The following is a 21,357-nucleotide window of genomic DNA, read 5'->3' as shown; positions in this document are numbered from 1 at the left end:
ATCCAACAAAACCATGCATTGACCCCACCAACACAACTGAATAAACAAAACACTAGAAAATAGGTTGGATTGGGTTTAATGGGGTTTTGCTTTGACAAATGTGAACTGAATCTAGAATTTATTCTGGCATATCCCATTTTGCCGCCAACCATGACCCAAATGTTAAGTGGAAAGTACACTGCAGTCTGTAAAAAGCAATCATTGAATAACGGCATCCATGCCTTTACCAACTTCAAACATTTGACCTTGCTCAACTTGAAGGCTGCCATTCTGTCAATTTCACTCACCACTTGATTTTAATCAATACATGGTCAAGAAAATAAAATGAGAAATAAAAGATCAGGTTCCACCAGATTCCAGCTTCAGCTTTAGCATCCTATTTACACCCTTCAAGAATAAAATATACCATGCAGTCTATTTTTCAAATGAAGTAAAATAGATGAGGAAATCAACATGCAGGAAGAGAAACAATACAAGCTGATATTTAACTAAATTAGGAAACTATAACCAACATGGCAACATCAATCTTTGGCAAGTGAGAACATCAGCTAAAGTAAATCTAAAAGGAGAACCAACACCAACCTGAAGGGAATGAAATTTATTCTGCAATGATGAAAGAGTATCTGACTTCTCTTGAATTATCCTGTCAAGCTGGACAATCTTACCATCTTTGGATTTCAGCTCTTGAGTTCTCTCCTCAATATTAGACTCTTAAAAGCACATATACAATTGGATGAGTAAGTTATTTCTCATTGATTCAACACCAAATTAATATTAACAAACTCAGACAAAAAGCAGAAGCAGAAGCAAATGTCTACCTCATAAGATGGTTCTACCAAATGACAAAGATACTAGTCAAGTCAGAGATACTAACAAACAAAGAAAGGATAGGAAGAGTTGCATGATCCTAAATGTTTTTCAGAGTTTAGAATGATTAATGCAGTAAACTAGTTTCCAGCCATCCAAAGGCTAGAGACTGGTGGCTCTGGTGTCATTCCTGAAGGACAGCGCCAACTTTGTTGTCTCAAAAAATGGCATAAGCATGAAGTTTAGATGGATGTCCAAAATTATATCTGGTTTGTTAGTTTTGAGCCCTGTTTTGACCACCCAAATCTTTGAGCAGCACCATTCTTATAGCAGCATCGACAAAGGCCAAGTGGGATACCATCCATTAATGATGGCAGAACCCCACTAAATTCAAGCCAGTCGTGATGGTTGTTAAAAATGTAATTCTTATGTATGTATATATATATTAGTATATATATAAAGATACGTATACATATATATTATATATATGTATACATATATACTAATATATATATATATATATATTTATTTATTTATTTATTTTGATTCATAATACCCAAAAAGGGTATTTTTATACTTTCCCATTTTACGCATATTCCACTTAGGAATATGATTGTATTCTTTTTCTCTTTTTCTTGTTTCATTTTTTGTTTTTTGTACTTTGTACCTACCTTGGGGGGGCCAATATAGTCGTTGGGCCCCTCCAACGGTCACAAATTGTGACCGTTGGAGGGGCTCCAACGACTACATTGGAGCCCCTCTAGGGATGGCAGTGGGGCGGGGGACAAGGTCTCCACCCCCGCCCCGCCTCAAGATTAGAACCTCCATCCCCGACGGGGATGGATTTGAACCTTCACCCCCGCCTTCATCCCCGTTTCACGTCCTCTATCCCCGGTTCAAACGGGGATGAGGCGGGGATGGGCTATTGCGGGAAAAAGTGGCGGGGACAGGGCGGATATTAGGCGGGAATCGTGGTGGGGACGGGGCGGGGAGGGGAAAAGTGTACGTCCATCCCCGCCTCCATCCCCGAGCGGGGATGGATTTTAACCTTCGTCCCCACCTCCATCCCCATTTCATACCCTTCATCCCCGATCCAAACGGGGTAGGGCCCCGCTTTCCCCCGGTCCACTGCCATCCCTAAGCCCCTCCAAGGCCTCCTTTAGTGGGTTATAAATAGGGGACTTCCCCTTGTATTATGTATTGCTTGAGTGCCTCAAGCTTCTCTTTTTTTCATTCAATATATTCCCGTTACATGCATTTGGGCATGTTTGCATTATTTTACACCTTTGTGCGTATTTGTTCAAGTATTGTTTGAGTGCCTTTGGGCACATCTTTTGTGAAGTATTGGTGCTTGCATGTGTATTGTCTTTTCGTAGACATTTTCACATGGTATCAGAGCCAGGTTTGAAGAAGGAAGGACATGTGGTTGAGTGTCTCGAAAAGCATGCCTTCAAGTTTTTTGTGATTGATGTGGAAACTTATCTTCATCCAATATTTTAGAAGTCTCCTACAACAAGTAAAATCTAAAATCTTATTGCAGTACGTGATTTTTTCTCTATTCTCTTCCCTCTAATGGGCGAAAAAGATTCTCATTTCTCTCTTGACTTCAAGTTAAATGGCTCAAACTATCATGTTTGGGTCGGGAACATGGAAGCTCGCATAAAAGGTAAAGATCTTTGGGATACGTTCTTGGTTCTATACCGGAACCCGAACCAAAGATTACTTTGGTAGAGAAGGGTGAAATTAAAATCCTCCAAGGAGAAGAAAGAAATAGAGCTCTCGAAGAATATTTCAATAGACATGAGGAATGGGAAATGAAAATTTTCAAGATTCTTTCGGTTGAAACTAAGATCAATGCCAATATTATTAAATTCAAGAAAGCATCGAAAGCTTGGCATTATCTTAAGAAAATGTACACGTCAAGAGACTTGTCTCACAAATATTATATTCAAAAAAGGGGTTTGACCCTTCAACAAAATAAAATGTCTACAAGAGAATATTTTGCGGAATTATCATCCATATGGGATGAACTCGCTATGCTTAAGCCTAAATGGAGTGGAGAAGCCATTGAGCTTAGGTACAAACAATTGGAAGATGACCATTTTTTCAATTTTTTGAATGGGCTTAGACCCGAGTTCGAGCAAATTCGGTTCGCTCTTCTCTCCTCTTTTGTTTTCCCCTCGCTTGAAGATGTCATTACAAAGCTAAGTGGGGAGAAAACGCATATGAATACTAGCAAAAACAATCTGAGTGTTCTTGCAACTTCAACTAATGAAGAAAGTGATGTCGTTAATGTCGTATGAAGACCGGGGAACAATGTTCGAACTTATAAGCCTCCTCACTTCAAAAATCAAAATCAAGGACAAGTGGTCAAAGAGGAAGAAAGGACTACAGCAAAATTGTGTATCATTTTTGTAAGGAACCAAAGCACATCAAACCTATTTGCCCTAAATGGAAGAAGTTGCTTGCCATGGCCACCACATCTCAAAAGGAAGAAAACATGACTCCCTCAAATGAAGCTCTTTCTCCATATCAGATCGTGAAAGTGCTTCAACCCCTTCTTAAGGCTGGAGCAGCTACATCTACTTGTTCTTCTCCTTGAAGATCTCTTGGCTCTTAGATTTGGGTGCCTCTTTTCATATGTTCCCCAACATATGTTCTTTATCCGATTTTTTAAAGAATTCATCACCATCTTCGATGGTACTTCTCTTGAAATTAAAGAAACTAGAAATTTTGAAGAAAAAGGTTTTTTATTCCTAAAATTAGATTTATTCCAAAACTAAATTTAAACTTGATTTCTGTCTCTCAACTCTCGAACCATGGATGTGATATAAAATTCTCATCTGATAAATGTTGGATACAGGATCGCCGGTCCGGGAATTTGATTAGGGAAGGCTCTAGAAAATGAGATCTTTAATATGTGGACTTTCTTCAAATTCCAAAAGATTCTTTTTGTAATGTGCTGCATCACAAAGACATTACTGTATGGCACAAAAGACTTGGCCACCCCAATGTCACAAAAATTTTGTATCTTCTGTTTGCCAAACATTTATGTAAAGAAAATTTTGTTTGTAATGATTGCACACTTGAAAAAATGAGAAATTTGCCATATTATCAAAGATCCATGTTTACTACAAAACCTTTTGAACTTGTTCATTCAGATGATTGGGGACCGACACCCATTATTTCAAGAGAAGAATTCTCTTATTATGTGATATTTGTGGATGATTTCTCTAGATTTACTTGGATATATTTTCTCAAATATAAACACGAGGTTTTTGCAACATTTAAATCTTATCATATGATGATTAAGAATCAATTTAACAAAAATTTAAAGATTCTTAAAACTGATTCTGGAGGAGAATATCTTTCAAATGATTTTAAAAGTTATCTTGAGAAATATGGGATAATTCATCAAAAATCATGCCCCAAAACACCTCAACAAAATGGTTTGGCCGAAAGGAAACATAGGCACATTATTGAGACAACCAGAACCCTGCTCATTTCCCAAAACATCCCTAAAAGATTTTGGGCCGAAGCCGCCCTTGCATCTGTCTATCATATCAACCGTCTTCCATTAAAAAATTTGGATAAAATTTCACCATTTGAAATTTTGTATAAAATAGATCTTGATTATAGTAGGTTAAGGGTTTTTGGGTTCAAATATTTTATTTTGACATATAAAAATGATAAACTTTCTCTTAAAGTCATTCAATGTGCCTTCCTTGGGTACTCTGAGACTCCAAAAAGGATTTCGGTGCTACGATATCAAGAATGATAAATTATGTGTCTAGAAATGTAAGCTTTCTAGAAAATGTTAGTGGGTTTGAAAAATCTGAATCTCATGAGGAAAATATGGATTATTCCTTCTTATTTGATCTATTGTCAAGAGATGATGACATGGAAAAGAATGAAGTGGAAAAGAATGGCAATCCTCCTCAGCCTTTTTATCTATCACGAGGCTGATGATAGATCTTCTAGGGAACCTGTTGTATACAAACATAGAGACCAAAGCAGTTTTAAAAGCGCTATAGAGAAATATAGTAAGCATGGTGAAACCATCACCTTGGGTGAAAGTTCTCAAAGAACTGAGAGAAATAGGAGACCTCCTTCTAGATTCATATCTTATGACTCATTTTCTCCCAAACATAGAGCGTGCCTTAGTGCCATACACTCATACGTTGAGCCCAAAAATTTTGAAGAAGCCAAAAAGATGAATGTATGGGTAGAAGCCATGGAAAGTGAACTAAGGGCTCTTAGGAAAAAGCTAGAACATGAGAGTTTCAAGATCTTCCTAAAGGAAAGAAAAGTATAGGATGTAGGCGGGTTTTTAAAGTCAAAACCAAGAGTGATGGAACTCTTGAGAGATATAAGGTGTGTCTAATTGCTAAGGGATATGGACAAGAATATGGGGTAGACTATGATGAAACGTTTGCTCTTATTGCTCGAATGGTTACAGTTAGATGCCTTATTATCATCGCATCAATTAAAAAATAAAACATTTATCAAATGGACGTTAAAAATGTTTTCTTAAATAGAGATTTAAATGAAGAAGTTTATATGACTGCTCCTCCTGAAATGGATTGCCTTAATGGTAAAGTTTTCTGTTTACGAAAAGCTCTTTATGGTCTAAAGCAAGCTCCCAAAGTTTGGTATGACTGATTTAACAGTTTAATGATAGAAAATGGATTTGTCTCATGCTATACTGACACTGCCTTATTTATAAAAAAATTTGATGCAGGAATTGTAATCTTGCTGCTATATGTTGATGACATGTTAATTACACGTGATGATATCAAGGGAATTAAAAAAATTAAGTTTACGCTAACTGAAAAATTTGATATGTTAGACTTAGGTTTTCTGACATACTTTCTCGACATTAAAGTTGCTTTCTCTCATAGAGGATATTTTTTATCCCAAACTAAGCTTGCTTGTGAGATAATTGACAGGTCAGGTATTACTGATGACAAAATTTGTGAAACACCCGAAGTTGTTGGATCCAAGATGAGGATCGATGATGGGATTATTTTGGATAATCCTACTTCTTACAAACAATTGGTTGGGTTATTGATGTATCTTAGTATCACTAGGCCTGATATATATCTCATGCAGATCACATTGAAAGTCAATTCCAACATGCTCCTATATCGATTCACATGAGTGCAGTCCTGCAAATCATCAAATATATAAAGGGAACAACAAATAAGAGAGTATTTCTTTCTTCATCCTCTGAATTAAATTTAATTGCATATACTGACTCTGATTGGGGAGATGACCCTAATAATCATCACTCCACCACTGGTTTCTGTATTTTTTTAAGTGAATCGTTGGTCTCTTGGAGGTGTAAAAAGCAACAGAAGGTCTATTTGTCTTCTACCAAAGCTGAGTATAGAGCCACGACATCCACAACCATGGAAATAGTATGGATTCGGCGTCTGCTAGAAGAAATGGGAGTTCATATTCTAGAACCGACAAAGTTATGTTGTGACAATAAGAGTGTGATATACATTGTCAAAAATCATACCTTCCATGAGCGCACGAAGCACATAGAAATGGACTGCTATTATGTTCGGGAAGAATATTTGAAAAAATCATTGATCTTCCATATGTGACATCAGAGTATCAACTAGCGAATTTCTTCACTAAGGCGCTCTGCTCCCCTCGGTTTCATTTTCTTTTGGGCAAACTTGCAGTTATCGCACCGTAAGTTTGAGGGGGGGTGTTAAAAATGTAATTCTTATGTACGTATATATATTAGTATATATATATAAAGATACATATACATATTATATATATATGTATACATATCTCTATACATATATACTAATATATATATATATATATATATATATATTGATTCATAATACCCGAAAAGGGTATTTCTATACTTTCCCATTTTACGCATATTCCACTTAGGAATATGATTGTACTCTTTTTCTCTTTTTCTCTTTTTCTCTTTTTCTCTTTTTCTCTTTTTCTCTTTTTCTTTTTTCTTTTTTTGTTTTTTGTACTTTGTACTTTGTACTTTGTACTTTGTACTTTGTACCTACCTTTGGGGGGCCAATATAGTCGTTGGGCCCCTCCAAACGGTCACAATTGTGACCGTTGGAGGGGCTCCAACGACTACATTGGAGCCCCTCCAAGGCCTCCTTTAGTGGGTTATAAATAGGGGACTTCCCCTTGTATTATGTATTGCTTGAGTGTCTCAAACTTCTCTTTTTTTTCATTCAATATATTCTCGTTACATGCATTTGTGCATGTTTGCATTATTTTACGCCTTTGTGTGTGTTTGTTCAAGTGTTGTTTGAGTGCCTTTGTGCACATCATTTGTGAAGTATTGGTGCTTGTATGCGTATTGTCTCTTCGTAGACATTTTCACAATGGTATCCAGCATAAATGCATTCCTTGCTTGATACACTTGTGCATATAAAATAATCATCACCTGAAAAGCAACATTAAACACCTTTCATCTTACAACTTTAGGTCTACATGCCTAACAGTAAGGATTTTCTTCAATTGCGTAAGGGTTCCACTTTACCATAACAATTCCAGGAAAGGGTCCAACAAGTTCAAGGTGAAAGAAATGCGCTATAGCAAAGCCACATGGTAACATCCTTCCTACAAATCAATACAATACTTAAAAATGATATTTTTGATGGATGACATGACCAATTTGATGGAGTTAAGGTAACAGCTAGATCATTGCCTGAAGATGGGGCTATACAATCAAGAAATGCACGGGCACAGTGTCGGACAATAGCAATTCAGCAAAATCCATCCAATAGCAGGCTCATTAAGAAAACTTGAAATGAAGAAAAGAGACCACTATGTCAAGCAAAAGAATAAAAAAACGGTATCAAACAATGGAGAAACAACTAGCATAAAACTGAAGATATGTTGCAGTTCAATATATTGCAGGATCTCGACAAATGCACAATCTGAAACCACAAGATACACATAGAGAACAGCAACAACATCCAAACAACCAGTGCATGGGATCCATTTAAACTCCAGCACCAAGAGACAAAACCTCAAATATTAGGATCACAGGTAGGTATAAAAAACATTAGGGTTTTGTAACATGGGAACATCTATCAGCCCCACGTGCCTGCCTCATACCCGCAATGACATTTGGATATTCCCATACAATGTTAGCTAAGTATTTTTTGGTTCTAATCATGTATCTTTAACACGTTTTAGACTTTTTAACAAATGGGTCATGCTGAAGACACTTTGATATTCCCATATATATAAGAATTGGTTCCTCCTACCATCCATACAATGTGGATGATGCTGATTTTCGATGTTCCAACCCATGTTTGGCAAATCAGACACCAGAGGTGTCTTCAGCATGACCATTTGCTAGGAATCGGTTGTTAGATAGTTTTCTTTCAATCAAAACATGTGATTTTATGAGCCATTGATTTTTGAAGCCTTATAAAAACTTGTTCACATGTCGTAATCAGATGATCCAAAAACCCATTCCTACTAAACTGTGTAATGAAACAAGAACAAGAGAAACCGAGTGCCTCTTATGAGCTTACAAGAGCACAACCACAGCACAATGGACCACTAATGGGTCAATGCACATCACCCACACAATGGTAAAGAGAGGAGAAAAATAAATGCTCTTTGTATTACAAATGCTTGAGAAAGAGCATTAAAGAGTTACAAGGGGAGAACCCCTATTTATAACAAGAGAGAGGGAGAATGGGGCAGCCTAACTAGCTGTTGGGCTGGCTCCCAACGGTCACATTTGTGACCGTTGGGACAAGCTCCAACAGCTAGTTGGAGTTGTCCCTTTCAAGTACACCAGCTCATAAAGAGCTAAAAATAACAAAAATAAAAAACAAAAGAATTACACAGTCAGCTCCTAATGGGCTGACCACTATTACAAGGTAAAATGACCAAACCCTGATGGGTATTTCAGTTTATATATATATATATATATATATATATATATATATATATATATATATATATATATTAGATCACATCTGTAAGGTCAGATTCCAGAAAAAAAAAACCAAAAAAATGAAAAAACAGAAAAATTAAGCTTTGTATTCACTGTACCTATGTGACAGCATTATGGGCTTAACAGAATTCTCCTCACACTATGAAACACATGCCCAACAATCAAATCCATAAAACTCACTTTCATAGCCATCTCAAATTGAAAACCACTCAAACATTTTGGCACTATCCTCCCACATCATCTACTTCAGCCATCCATGAAAACCAACAAGAAATTCTCCCACCATTAAACACAAAATTTATGCACATGAAAGAAAGAAGATGCCCGCCAGCCCTAAAAGTTGGCCCATTGACCAATAACATACAGCTCAACCATAATTTCTACCAAATTAACACAACTTGGTTCCAACTTCCAAAGATAATTCAAGCCTCAACTTTGGTCCAATAAAAGACTGTTAAACAACTAAAAGATCTTAAACACACTACACAGCTTACAACCATAGTCACAAAATTCGGCCATATTTTGATTTTCTCGTGAAAAAAATGCAAAAGATTACAGAACTGAGAAATAAATGTTTTAATCGTAGTAAATTCAAATTATTGCTATATTTTAGTTTCTCATGATCATATCATGCATTTTTGATAAAATAGTCATTTTGACTTGAAGAGATCACTTTGTCTATAAGATTAAATGCTGACCAACTTTCACAGAAAGGAAGGGTTTCCTGGTCAAATAGAATCAACGGTCATCTCTTTCTTTTTCACGGTTCACAATAAAGAAAACCATTTCAAGTGGGAAAGAGAAAGGAAGGGTAGAAGGCTATAGCCCTTCCCAGAAATGAACTAAACTTTGTCTCAATACTACATGTGTTTAAAAAAACCTTATGTTTGTCTTTATTCCCTACCAACTTCATACCACTATGGGAAAATATCCGCACAATTTGTTGAAAAAGAGCAATTAAATTATAATTTTATTGTATCTGTAAGAGTTCTTTTATAAATTTCAATATTTTTAATAAGTTTTTCAACATTTTATATTTTTTATATACCAAGGTTTTTCTGATATTTTCCTCGAGAAAACAAAAAAAATGAATTTATCATGAGATTTTATGACCATGCTTACAGCCACATGACAAAATCCCAAGTAGCATCATCCTTTCATATCCTTCATCATAATATACCTTCCTCTCCAGAGGATAGTAAACACTGAATGTCAAGCCAACCTCCTTGTAATAGAAACCTGGCCACATATTAGCTAAGCATCTTAAGAACTAATTGTGAATGACTGACTTTCTCAATCTTTTTGACTTTGGTTCCGTAGGAGCAAGTCAGAAAGATTGAGAAATAGAACCATCTGATTTGATTAGTAGGGATCCAGAGATGTTATAGACCCTCGATACACATCGTAACTTGTATTCAATATCCCATTACTGATCTAAGCACAAATTCATAGGGATGATATACTGGATCCACGTTTCAAGCATTTCACCAAACTAGTGGCAAGGTAATTACTAATTAGTGTTCATTTCAACAATCCACATAAAACATTGACCAAATGTATCATAACCTTCAGTCCCTGCCTCTACAGAGGTTGATTCTGCATAACTTTTTGGTTAGGAATTGTCGCTGCATATGTCCCTCTAAGTAGCATGCAAGTATTATATTAATTCTTTTTTATTTGCATTTGAGCCAAGGAATAGCTTTCTACCTCTCATCTTGGTTGAGCTTTCAAGAATACTCGTTTCTTGTTTCTTCCATCTCACAATATTTGCAAAGACAAAGCCATTAGCCATTCATAAGAGATAATCATGGTAACCCTAAATGTTCTGTTTTCCTGCAAGTTGTTTAGGTAGCACATCCCTCTTCTTTAGCATGCCTATCTAGTCTTCAGAGCATGTTGCAAAGATTTCCACCATCTTCCATATCCATTTCCAAATTTCTTTACATCATTCCACCCGTTTGACAACTAGATTTCATATGGAGAATCAGACTTATGACAAAAGTAATGGCTTGAATTTCAAGACATGCCTTCAATTTAGCTCATGAAAAGAATGTCCAAAATTTTCGTCTCCATATCCATTCCTTGTTCCATAAGGTCTAGAGTCCTACAAAAATTCACATGGAAGAAATGGACATTTCCATCCTGCCTGCCCCTACATATAATTGCAGAGGATGCATGCATCCACAGACAAATGCATGCAATACAAACTTCATTCTACATGGCTTGACAAACTTGACCCTTTCTTTGTATAAGGTTTACCATGATGCAGGACTCAGAATAATAGCCAAAATTCCTAAACAGAGACAACATGGTTTTACGCAGCCACAATAACTCCCATTGGTGTAAAATCCTTATATCATCACCACTGGACATCTGCTTTCAATCCTAAGCAAATAAGACTGTCTTTCCAGATGAGCCTTCTTTGTTCGCTCCAAACAAAGTTCAATAGTTCCAAACTTCCAAGTCTTCTTCGATCTACAAGAGATTCACTTCGTAATTCATCTTTCTCTACACGTTTCTGTTTTTGATAAACCCTCAATGATTTCAAACTACTTCATGTCATCACCAACCCAAGTCTTTATTGCCTCCTGTGCTTCCTTCAACATGCCCAAGTAACCCCACTGCATAATGTTGTACCGTGTCTCCAAATGGAACAACAAACATCACACTGAAAAATTCTTACTAGGGATGGCAGTGGACCAGGGATGGGGGACATGAAATGGGAATGGATGCGGGAATGGAGGTTAAAATCAAAACCCGTGTGGGGATGGAGGCGGGGATGGACTTACGCTTTTCCCCACCCCCGCTCCCCGTTAGTAAAAAAACTAAAATACCTTTAGGGATGGTAGTGGACCGAGGAGAAACAGCCCGCCCCGTCCCACCCAGTTTGGACTGGGAATGGAGGACATGAAATGGGAATGAAGGCGGGGATGGAGGTTAAAATAAAAAACGGTGCGGAGATGAAGGCGGGGATGGAGGGCAGAATTTTGAGACAGGGCGGCAGTGTAGACCTTGTCCTCCGCATCCGCCACAGTTCACTGCCATCCCTCTTTCTTACTCATCTCATTTAACTGATATAAGACTAACTTCCTTCTCACCCAGTCACCAATCATTCTCTTAATAGTATCAACAAGGTTTTTTTCTCAGAAGATTTAAAAACTAAGGAACTTTTCCAGGAATTTCAACATCCTTTTAACAAATAACAATATAAAACTAAAGAATGTGATAAGATTTTAAAATGAATTTCCTGAATTTGAAGTTTCGGAGAAAAATATCATGACATATAGTTATGGATATTGTTTTAGCGATTGTTTGCCCTTTATTTTGTAGCAAAACTTTTTAAACATTATAATTTGAATTTATTGTCGTCTTTGGTGACTATAGTAATATCTAATGAAGAATATCCCCACAATCTCAATGGCGCCCACTTATTGCACTGCGCCAACTCATTCTAATACCAAGTATCTTCTTTTTTTCTTTTTTCATGACAGGGAACCCTCGCCGAAGGGAGGAAAACCCCGGGTGGGATCCCACGACCACCTCGCCTTGCGTGGCTCACCTCTGAAAGCTACGGACACACATGTGCGCCAGTGGCGTTTGATCCAGTGCCTTCATCTCACAACCATCCCACGGTGGTATCAGAAGGTATTGCACTGCAGCATAGAAGACACTGTATTCTAACTTCAACCTCCGCATTCACACAGCGTCTACACTTGCACCCAGTCTACTGTATATATCATGATCACTAAACTGGTCGCTTATTCTTACTACCTTTTATCACAAATACAATTTCTTCCAAGATTTTTCTAAAGTGCAGCTCAAAACTTCTCAGACGGACAACGTTTTAAGTAGCACACCCCTAGTGTTAAAATCATACATCACAATGCACAAACTGACCCATAGACCCAGATCTTTGAAGGAAAAAGAAAAAATGATGGAGCTTCCAAAATTCTTCATCCCAAAATAAGGTAGAAAAGCGACCTCTATGTTCTACATCAAGAAAAATAAATGAGGATTACCAACCAATGGGCTAAATAATTTAGAATCACGCCCTCCCAATCAAAATTTAGTATTTTTTAAGCGATTTTCATTGAATACTGGGAGGATGCCCAAAAAAATCTAATTCCTCAAAAAAAAAACTCATTTTTGGACAAAAATAAGCAAGCTCTAACACTAAGTCCTGAAAAGATACCTCGGCAAACCTTTAATTAGAACGAGTTACCATCTCCAGTGATCCAAAGTAAACAGATCGCCGCACCCACAAAAACCCAGTAATCAAATCAACTCCTTGGAGACGCCAATAAACCAACCGATTCCCCTTCCAAAATCCACACACATAATTCTTCGACCACCAAACCATCTCGACTGAACAAAACCCTCCCCATTTAGAACGGATCAAAAAGCAACACCACCACGCCGAAAACAAGAACGAAAACGAAAACAAAGAATCAAAGATTGGAATGCCTAAGACCCTAGAAAGGGTACGACTTGTTACAGTTGCAGGAAACAGAGAGAGAGACGTCGGGTAGGCGAACCAACCTAGGGCGGCGATCTTCGACCTGAGCTGCTCCAATTCCTTCTCCAGGAAGGTGTCGGGATACGCCGGAGCAGCGATCTCCTCATCCGGCTCCGGTTCCCGGACGCCGGCGTCCGCTAGGCTCGGACGGGCGCCGAAGAGGGCGAGGAAGAGGAGGAAGAAGAAGACGCCGACGCCGCAGAATCTAGGAGACGCCATCAGTTCGAAGCTGGAGGCGACCTTCGCCTCCACACATGAACCACGTTTTTATAGGGCGGAGAAGAAGTGGTGGGGGTCCGTTTGACGCTCGTGAAAATGTCGTGCCTGGGGACACGTGGTGGATCCTGGGATAAACACGTGGGCATGGGTCTTCTAGCAACCCGATATTTTCGTATTGATATTTCTCTCTTTGTTTTTTCCGCCTCGAGAAAAGGGTATGACGCAGTTGAACACCCAAACGTCAAGTTCACATCGTGAATTGCTGCCTTGATTGAATGTCTTAGGGAACCCATCGTTTCGTATAGAATGGGTTCCAACAAACAGTATCAATTGCCATAGGACGGGTCCAATCCTACATTCAAATTCAATCCTAACGGTCCACACATTTTTATGTGGATGTAGACTGGCCTTAGCTGTCTAGATCATAATTTAAAAACTGGTCGGTCAACCCAGTGACTCAATTGACTCAGCCTGAATTGGACAGTGAAATGGTACTAAGTCGAGTCACCAAGTTGACCTGATTGAGTCATGAACGAGTCAGCGAGTCATGCAGGTATATACATATATAATATATTTTATATATAATTATTTAGATTATATAAAATATAATACAAATATATATAAATTATATAAAAATATAGTTATATATATATTAACAAAATTATATATTATACAAATATTATATAATGTATATTATATGTAATATATTAATAAAATACTATAAAATATATATGTTTCATATAAAATATAAAGTTAACATGACCGGGCCGAGTCACGAGTCACTCAAAGATGAGCTAAGTGATGAATCAACGAGTTTTAAAACCATGGTCCAGATGCTTCAGCATGACTGTTAGGTAAAAACTTATCCTATCTCAATGGACAGGATCCTTTTTTTGTTGAGAATTTCTTCAACTTGAGAACATATATTTTCTCTTTCTTTTTTTTTTTTGAAAGAGGAGAATCCATATTTTCTCCTTTTTGTTTTTTTTTTAAAGAGGGGAACTCATATTTTTCTCATGTAAAGTATATGATTGAAAACTGAAAAGTATATAGTGACAGAGTTTGGTTTAATTTCTATAAATATGCATGTTCCATACAACTATTATGAGAGAATGTTGATGTAATCCTTTCTCACCATAAATGAAACATACATCAAATCATTAGGGCATAGAAAGGTGCCTAAGTAGGCATAAATTTTCTCACCACCTACCACTTTTTATGTGTAAAATTAATTTATATTTTTTTTCTACAAAAGCTTTTACCTGAACTGAGGTTGGTAAATTGACCTATGAGTCAATAGCTTGTGGCAAGCCAAAATGAGTTCAAACTTATAATGAGCTTGAGCAGTCTTGGCAATGGAACAAAAAAAAAAAAAAGAGAGAAAAACTATTTTTAAGCTTAAAGTAACAAGATTTTAACTCTATACTTTTTTCGTAGACATAGATTTAACTCATTTTAAAAACAAAACAAACAAAAAAATGTTTTTTTTAAGCTAAAACAATAGAATTTGAATTAGAAACTTATTGCGTGCAATCCCAAACACTTCAACCATTCTTTCTTTCTAATGATGGCAAGCCAAGCAGATTTTGAGCTCATGATGAGCTAAACCAAGTTCAAGGTATCTAGTTTATATGCAGAAAAAGATAAAAGGAAAAAAAAAAGAAAAGAAAAGACACTGCTTTAAAGCTGGAAATGACAGGAGGCGAGTGGAGCTCAAGATAGCTCCTTTATGACATTTTTTTAAAAGCTGAAAGTAACAAGAATTGAACTCTAAACCTATCAATTGCAATGCCAAACACTTCAACCATTCCTTTTAAACTGCACCATGGAATTAGCACCAATGATCTAAAAGTTGATCCTTACTATTTTGGATATGCTGAATCCATCTATGAGGTCTGATTGGATTGAAACAACTTAAAGATCTACTGGTGTTTATACCTACAAACTTTTGTAATAAAACATTACCCAAATATATATTACTACTTAACAAGCTTGTATAAGATGAGTCAAGTCAAACACTTGCTGTTCACCTTTAGCTAACCAAGCTTATTTTATTAGTTTGATCAAGTTCTTTATTGGATCGGTTCATCCTGCTTTCAAGCCCTAGAGCCAAGTCAAGGGATCTATCTTTGTTCATGTTCAGCTTAATAATTTACACTTTGTCTCAAGTTCCTTCATTTTTAAGGACTGCATACACATATGCAATCACCCTCTTGAGAATACCAGTTTTGCGCGACCCTAAAAATACGCCGGTTACATTCCACCCAGAGTTGCCATAGCCAAGTGTCAATGGCGATTCGGATTTTCTTTCTCCGATGAATCTGCTCGCTGCCCATTCGTACTCCTTCCCCTGCTGATCACCTTTTTCCTTATATTCCCGAGAACAGCTTTCCATAGCCAAAGCGGTGTAGCTTGAAAAACAAACAGGTAAGTAGCTAATGTCTTTGCTCACCAAGCTTATTTGTACAAGCCAAACGATCAAGGGCAGCCTTGAGCAGCTTGGTTCATTTTTCAGGCCTACTCATCCCCTAATTTTCAAGGCCTCGTTAAAATAAGGTTGTTTTTTTATGAGGGGGCTATTAGGCTCCTATCTAAAAGAAATTAGTGGCAGATTGCCCCAAAGGGGGGTAGGGTGGGGCCTTGCTGCTAGACCGCCAGTAAAAGTTTGATTCCCATAGGCGTTACCTCTCTCTCTCTCTCTCTCTCTCTTAAAGTCAATCCATAGCAAGGTTGTTAAATGCGATGAGGCGAAGTGAGGCGTTGAGCATATTATGAAGCGAGGCGTAAGCCTCGAGGCGTTGAAGCGTAAGCTTCATGATCAAAATAATAAAACATATAATAATAATAAAATAATAAAAAATTTAAATAAGAACCACTAACTTGCTTTTAGTTATTTTAGTACAAAATCATAAGAAAATAAAATAAAGGTGTTTAAAGAAAGGCAAGGTAAGCCGTAAGAGGACACTGATTTTTCATTTTTAATTAATAAAACTTATTTTTGATATTTGATAGATAAACTTACAGTTTTAGTAAAACACTATTAAAAAGCATTAAAATTATATTAAATATTAAAGTAATGTTTTAAATTTTGAGCTTATGAAGCCGAACCATTTATCTAACAGGATCCGTTTGCATCAAGACTGAACTCGAGTCCATATTGAATCTTGCCATCATTAGATTCATCACCGATCTTTGCATCCGCCATTAACTGATTGTGATCGGACAAGGAGGTGACGTCAGAATCGACAGGTTAAGCTAAATTTACAAGCAAACAGGCTGAGCTGAGCAAAAACTAGGCTCGACCCATCAGAGCCCACCAAGAACCCACCTCCCTCCAAGCTCTAGGATAGCCGACCCCCAACACCCCCACAATGCATGAGCCAGTGCACCCTAGCCGTCCATCTTAGCAACTCTAAGATGGACGGTCGACAGGTTCTCAAACCACAAACCTCTCATTTTTAACACAGCACCACCCTCTCACCTGTACTCACAAGCAGGGGATGGATGTCAACAACATTTTTCTATTTCTCAGGAGCATAATGATCAAATAAGCCTTTGATTGCACAATGTGGCAGGTGACCCAACTAAAAAAAAACCTTCATTAAACCACACTCTGAAATAGGTGAGCAACTGAGATAGTTTTTAGAAGTTGAACCATAATTCCATTGTTTATTGAATAGCAGATGGTCGACTATAGCGGCCAATGCGTGATTCTAGATCCAGCCAGATCCGGACACTAATTTGACCTTAGGGGCATTTAGTACTAATATTGATCCATTTCAAACTGGACCTGACCTAGATAAGTCCGATCCGATAAATGAAGGACAATAGCACTTGATTGGTTAATTAAATCCTTTATTTTTAGATTTTTTTTGTGCAAAATTATGCTGTATTAATAGAATCACGAATTGGATCTAGATCTAAGTATATAAACGTACAAACCATGTCAGTGCCCAATTAATAATTGGACCCTCCATACTAACTTCATTTCCTAATTGAACCTACTTTGTGGGCCTATGTTTGATGGGCATAATAGAGGTGGATATGGGTAGGTTTGTGGTTGGTAGACATCATTCTGATTCGTTGCAGGTTGAGTAATGTGAATTATAGTTGAACAAAAAAAAAAAAGTTGCACTTCTCTGGCGAGAGGATGATTCATGTGCTTGAAAACTTTATGGTATAGAGATGTGCTTGCTTCCCCGTTGTCCTTATTCGCTTTCTATACATTGCTTCATATTTACTGTTTCTACCATGCTTTTCACTTTTTATTTTATTTTATTGCATATTATTTTTTAGTTATACAAAAGTTTATTCACTCACTTTTAGGTGAGATCAGATCAGGTGATCTGCCAAATTACCGCGGAAAAATACTTTAACATCCCCACCACCCATTGATCTCATCTAGCCCTCTTTTGTATTACCGCGGGTCACCACTTGGCCAGCGGAGTGGTTGTGAGGGAGATGAGATGAAAGCGCTGGATCAAACCCTGCTGGCTCACCGGTGTGTCCGTAGTTTTTAGAGGTGGGCCATGTAGGTAGGGTGGTCATGGGGCCCCACCAGGGGTTTTCCTTCTTTTGCCGAGGGTTCATAAAAAAAACTGCCTGACATCATCATTGGGCCGGGTTCGTGTTTGCCACAGCCGACCTGTTTAATAAACGGGTCAGGTTCGGGTTGAGGTATGCTGACCCGCCAACCCGACACGATTGCCACCCCTAGTATGAGCTGGTCTCATTCCACAATGATTTTGCATTGATTGTATTCATTTATATGACATTTTCTATTTAATTTGGCTTTAGCAGGTCATATTGTCTGCTACACCTTCTAACAAACTCTTTACACTTATATTTGTCAGTTTTTTTTGTTTTTTTATTTATAACCCAAAGAAACCGCACCCAGCACAGAGACCTGGACGCACTAGCTCAGCCTGCCATACCTACAGTTAGGGGTGGGCATCGGGCCGTCCCAGCCCGCTAATGGACCGGGCCGATCGGGCCAGCCCGGTCAATGGCCAAGTTCTTAATGGGCTCGGGTTTGAAGAGAAACCCATAGCCCAGGCCATTGGCTCATTAGCTCATTAGCTCAACGGGCCAATGCGAAGAAGGCCGGGTCCGGCCCAATCTTAAAATGCATAAATGCTTGAATTAAATTATGGGTTAACGAGAAAATAACAAGTTTGCATGCAACTAATTCCTAATTAGGTAAATAGTAACAACAAATAACAAGTTTTCATGCAACTAATTAGGTAAATAATAATAGTTATCTAAGTAACTGGGTAACAGTTAATTTTTAAAAAAATTCATATTATTTAAAAAATTAATAAATATATCATCCCCATTGGGCCGACCCAAGCCCAGCTCACATATATAATGGACCGACTTTCAGCCCAGTACTTAATGGGCCCAGGCCTAAAATCATGACTCAAACTCGGCTCATGACAGTCTAGGTTGGCTTGGCCCATTAAGCGGCCGAGCCGTTGCCCACCCCCTACCTACAGTTGTCGTGCCGGCAGCGTAAAACTTTGAGGCTAGGACCCTCGGCTTGGGCTAATGCGACACATTTGCTTGCACATAAGGGGTGACATTCATGAGAATAGAACCTTGACTGCTCAAGTACAAGTACTCAAATCCTTTTAAAGGAGTGGACTGAGCTAATTGTGGTCAGCCCATCACAGAATCTGCTCCCTATGGCTTTTCTCTTTTCTAACAATTTTTTTCCTTACCATAAGGAAATCCACGTATGCATGCTGTAATATAACCGGTCGGACCCTCGCTAAAATAGGTGATTCCAAACCTGGATTCGGCTAAGTGATGTGGGTATTGGGTCCGGAGTTGGGTCCGACTGAATTTTTTATAAGACAATACATACCTGGATCCGATAAAGATTACATAAACCAGACCCGGTTTGTACTCGATAAAATAATAATTTTTAAGTTTTTTACATTGAAAAATTACGAATCTTAATCGAAACTCTGGTTGGATTCGAGTTTGGTATAAAAATTCATAAGTCATACCCAACCCATTTAATAATCGGACCTCATGTGTCTGACCCGGATAGTTAATCATCCCCTTTCTTTGTAACCAAACCCTGACCCTATAAGATCCGGTATGGGTATGGGTTTGGGTTCAGATCATACCTGATCCGTTGACACCCCTAGTCCTATGAGCCATCGGTGTCCATATCAGGACAGGTGCTACATCATGTATCCATCTCCTGCTCAAATTTTATATATAAAATGCAAGCTTGTTGCTTTACTTTAAAAAAAGATTGTCTTTGGGGAGTAAGAATGGAATAAGTTGTTGAATGTGGTATTGCCACGTGCAAAGTTATGGTACACTGTTTCAATGAGTCCACTTTAGCTTTTATCTTAATTTCATGACTGCCACCGGACCATGCAAACACGACTGAACCCAATATTAGGCCTGACCTTTACAAATTTCACAAGGTCGGTGAATTGGAAATGGTTAGGGTTCCTTAAAAAAGGATGACTTCATATGGGTAACTGACCAATATGGGCTTAGTTTTGGTTAGAGATGGCAGTGGATCGGGAGAAAATGGAGCCCCGCCCTGTTTGGACCAGGGATGGAGGACATAAAATAGGGATGTCCCGTCCCCGATCCATGTTAGTAAAATGCTAAAATACTCTTTGAGGATGACAGTGGACCGAAGAAAAATGGAGCTCCGCCTCACCCCATTTGGATTGGGGATGAAAGCAGGGATGGAGTTTAAAATCAAAAACCGTGCAAGGATGAAGGCAGGAATGGAGTGTGAAATTTTGAGATGGGGCCGGGGTGGAGACCTTGTCCCCCCCCCCCCCCCCGTCCACTGCCATCCCTAGTTTGAGTCTTATTGTTTAGGGTAGCCCTACATTACATGTCCACTTGAGGTAGGTCTATAAGTTCAGAAAGATTTGACCATGCCCTTTTGATTAGGGATGTAAACCGTATGGATTTGGAACAGATGTAGCCAATACCAGATCCGACTAATGAGATGTTACCTAAAGGGATTCAGATTAGGACTGGGATGGTAAACGGCTCATATCAAATTTGCTTTTACATGCAATTGGATTTGGATATCGGTGAAATCCGCATATTCTACGAATTTGGTAGCAAAAGACCAAAACCATATCCGCATCCTATTAGAGTCAAATATGGTTTCAGCTTACCAAATCTTACTAAACAAAGTCGGATTTGGTGGATTAGGTCTCATATCCAATAAAATCTGATTCATTGACATCTCTATTTTGACTCTGCAGAAGATAGTTTTATCAATTAAGGATGAGAAGTGATATGTGAAGTAGAAGGGGGGAAGCAACGGCTAAATATTAGGGTATGATGTGAGGAGAATTAATGAAGCAAAAGCATGTAAGAACGTGCAGAGAATAATATGAAAGCAAAAGTGAAAGCAAATAGAAAATGCCAGAGAGATGAAATAGAAAGGAATGCAAAAGTGAATAAAAAATTTTAATAACTGAAATGATGTGCAAGCAAAAGTGAAAGTTACTATGCAATGCCAAAGAAACGAATGGAAAGTAGTGTGAAATCAGCACATAAAAAATTTTTTAATATGCAATATAAAAAAAAAGCAAAGTGAAATCAATTCAGAAGTGAATATAAAGCAAGGTGGAAGCTATATAAAGCAAATATTGAATTAATTGGGAAGCAATAGAGAAGCGAGTGAGAAGCACACTTCTTACAAATGAGGCGTCTTTTCTCATGTTTCCCTCTTTAGGCATAGCATGCAATTTCCAGCTTTGCAAGTGTGTTTCTGGTATCTATTAGGGGTGTAACTAGGTCGGGTATACCCATATAGAACTGTTGTCTTGAAGTGATCCAAACCGGT

General features: G+C 38.0%; 2 protein-coding genes across 4 annotated transcripts in view; both read right to left on the bottom strand.

Annotated features, from left to right (window-relative positions):
- The window catches only part of LOC149837086 (uncharacterized), a 29,938-nt gene extending 16,395 nt beyond the window's left edge, over window positions 1-13,543 (bottom strand). For all 3 annotated transcript variants that reach the window (XR_016431887.1, XR_016431888.1, XM_090005811.1), the window contains exons 1-2: window positions 13,322-13,543; window positions 583-710 (exon numbers count right to left, since the gene is read on the bottom strand). Coding sequence is in view for 1 of the 3 variants with exons in the window: in XM_090005811.1 (XP_089861937.1) it covers window positions 583-710; window positions 13,322-13,517 (324 nt within the window). In the remaining 2 variants the exon portion in view is untranslated. The remainder of the gene's footprint in view (window positions 1-582; window positions 711-13,321) is intronic.
- A 2,138-nt stretch (window positions 13,544-15,681) lies between these two features.
- LOC149837085 (putative inactive cadmium/zinc-transporting ATPase HMA3) overlaps window positions 15,682-21,357 on the bottom strand; it is a 43,992-nt gene continuing 38,316 nt past the window's right edge. The window contains exon 11 of the mRNA XM_090007965.1: window positions 15,682-15,928. Coding sequence (XP_089864091.1) covers window positions 15,682-15,928 — 247 coding nt within the window. The remainder of the gene's footprint in view (window positions 15,929-21,357) is intronic.

Source organism: Nuphar pumila, chromosome 5 (assembly GCF_984573655.1).
Source record: "Nuphar pumila chromosome 5, dmNupPumi1.hap1.1, whole genome shotgun sequence".
Taxonomy (NCBI): domain Eukaryota; kingdom Viridiplantae; phylum Streptophyta; class Magnoliopsida; order Nymphaeales; family Nymphaeaceae; genus Nuphar; species Nuphar pumila.
The sequence above is the reverse complement of the archived record's forward strand: the minus strand, read 5'-3'. Positions and strand labels throughout refer to the sequence as shown.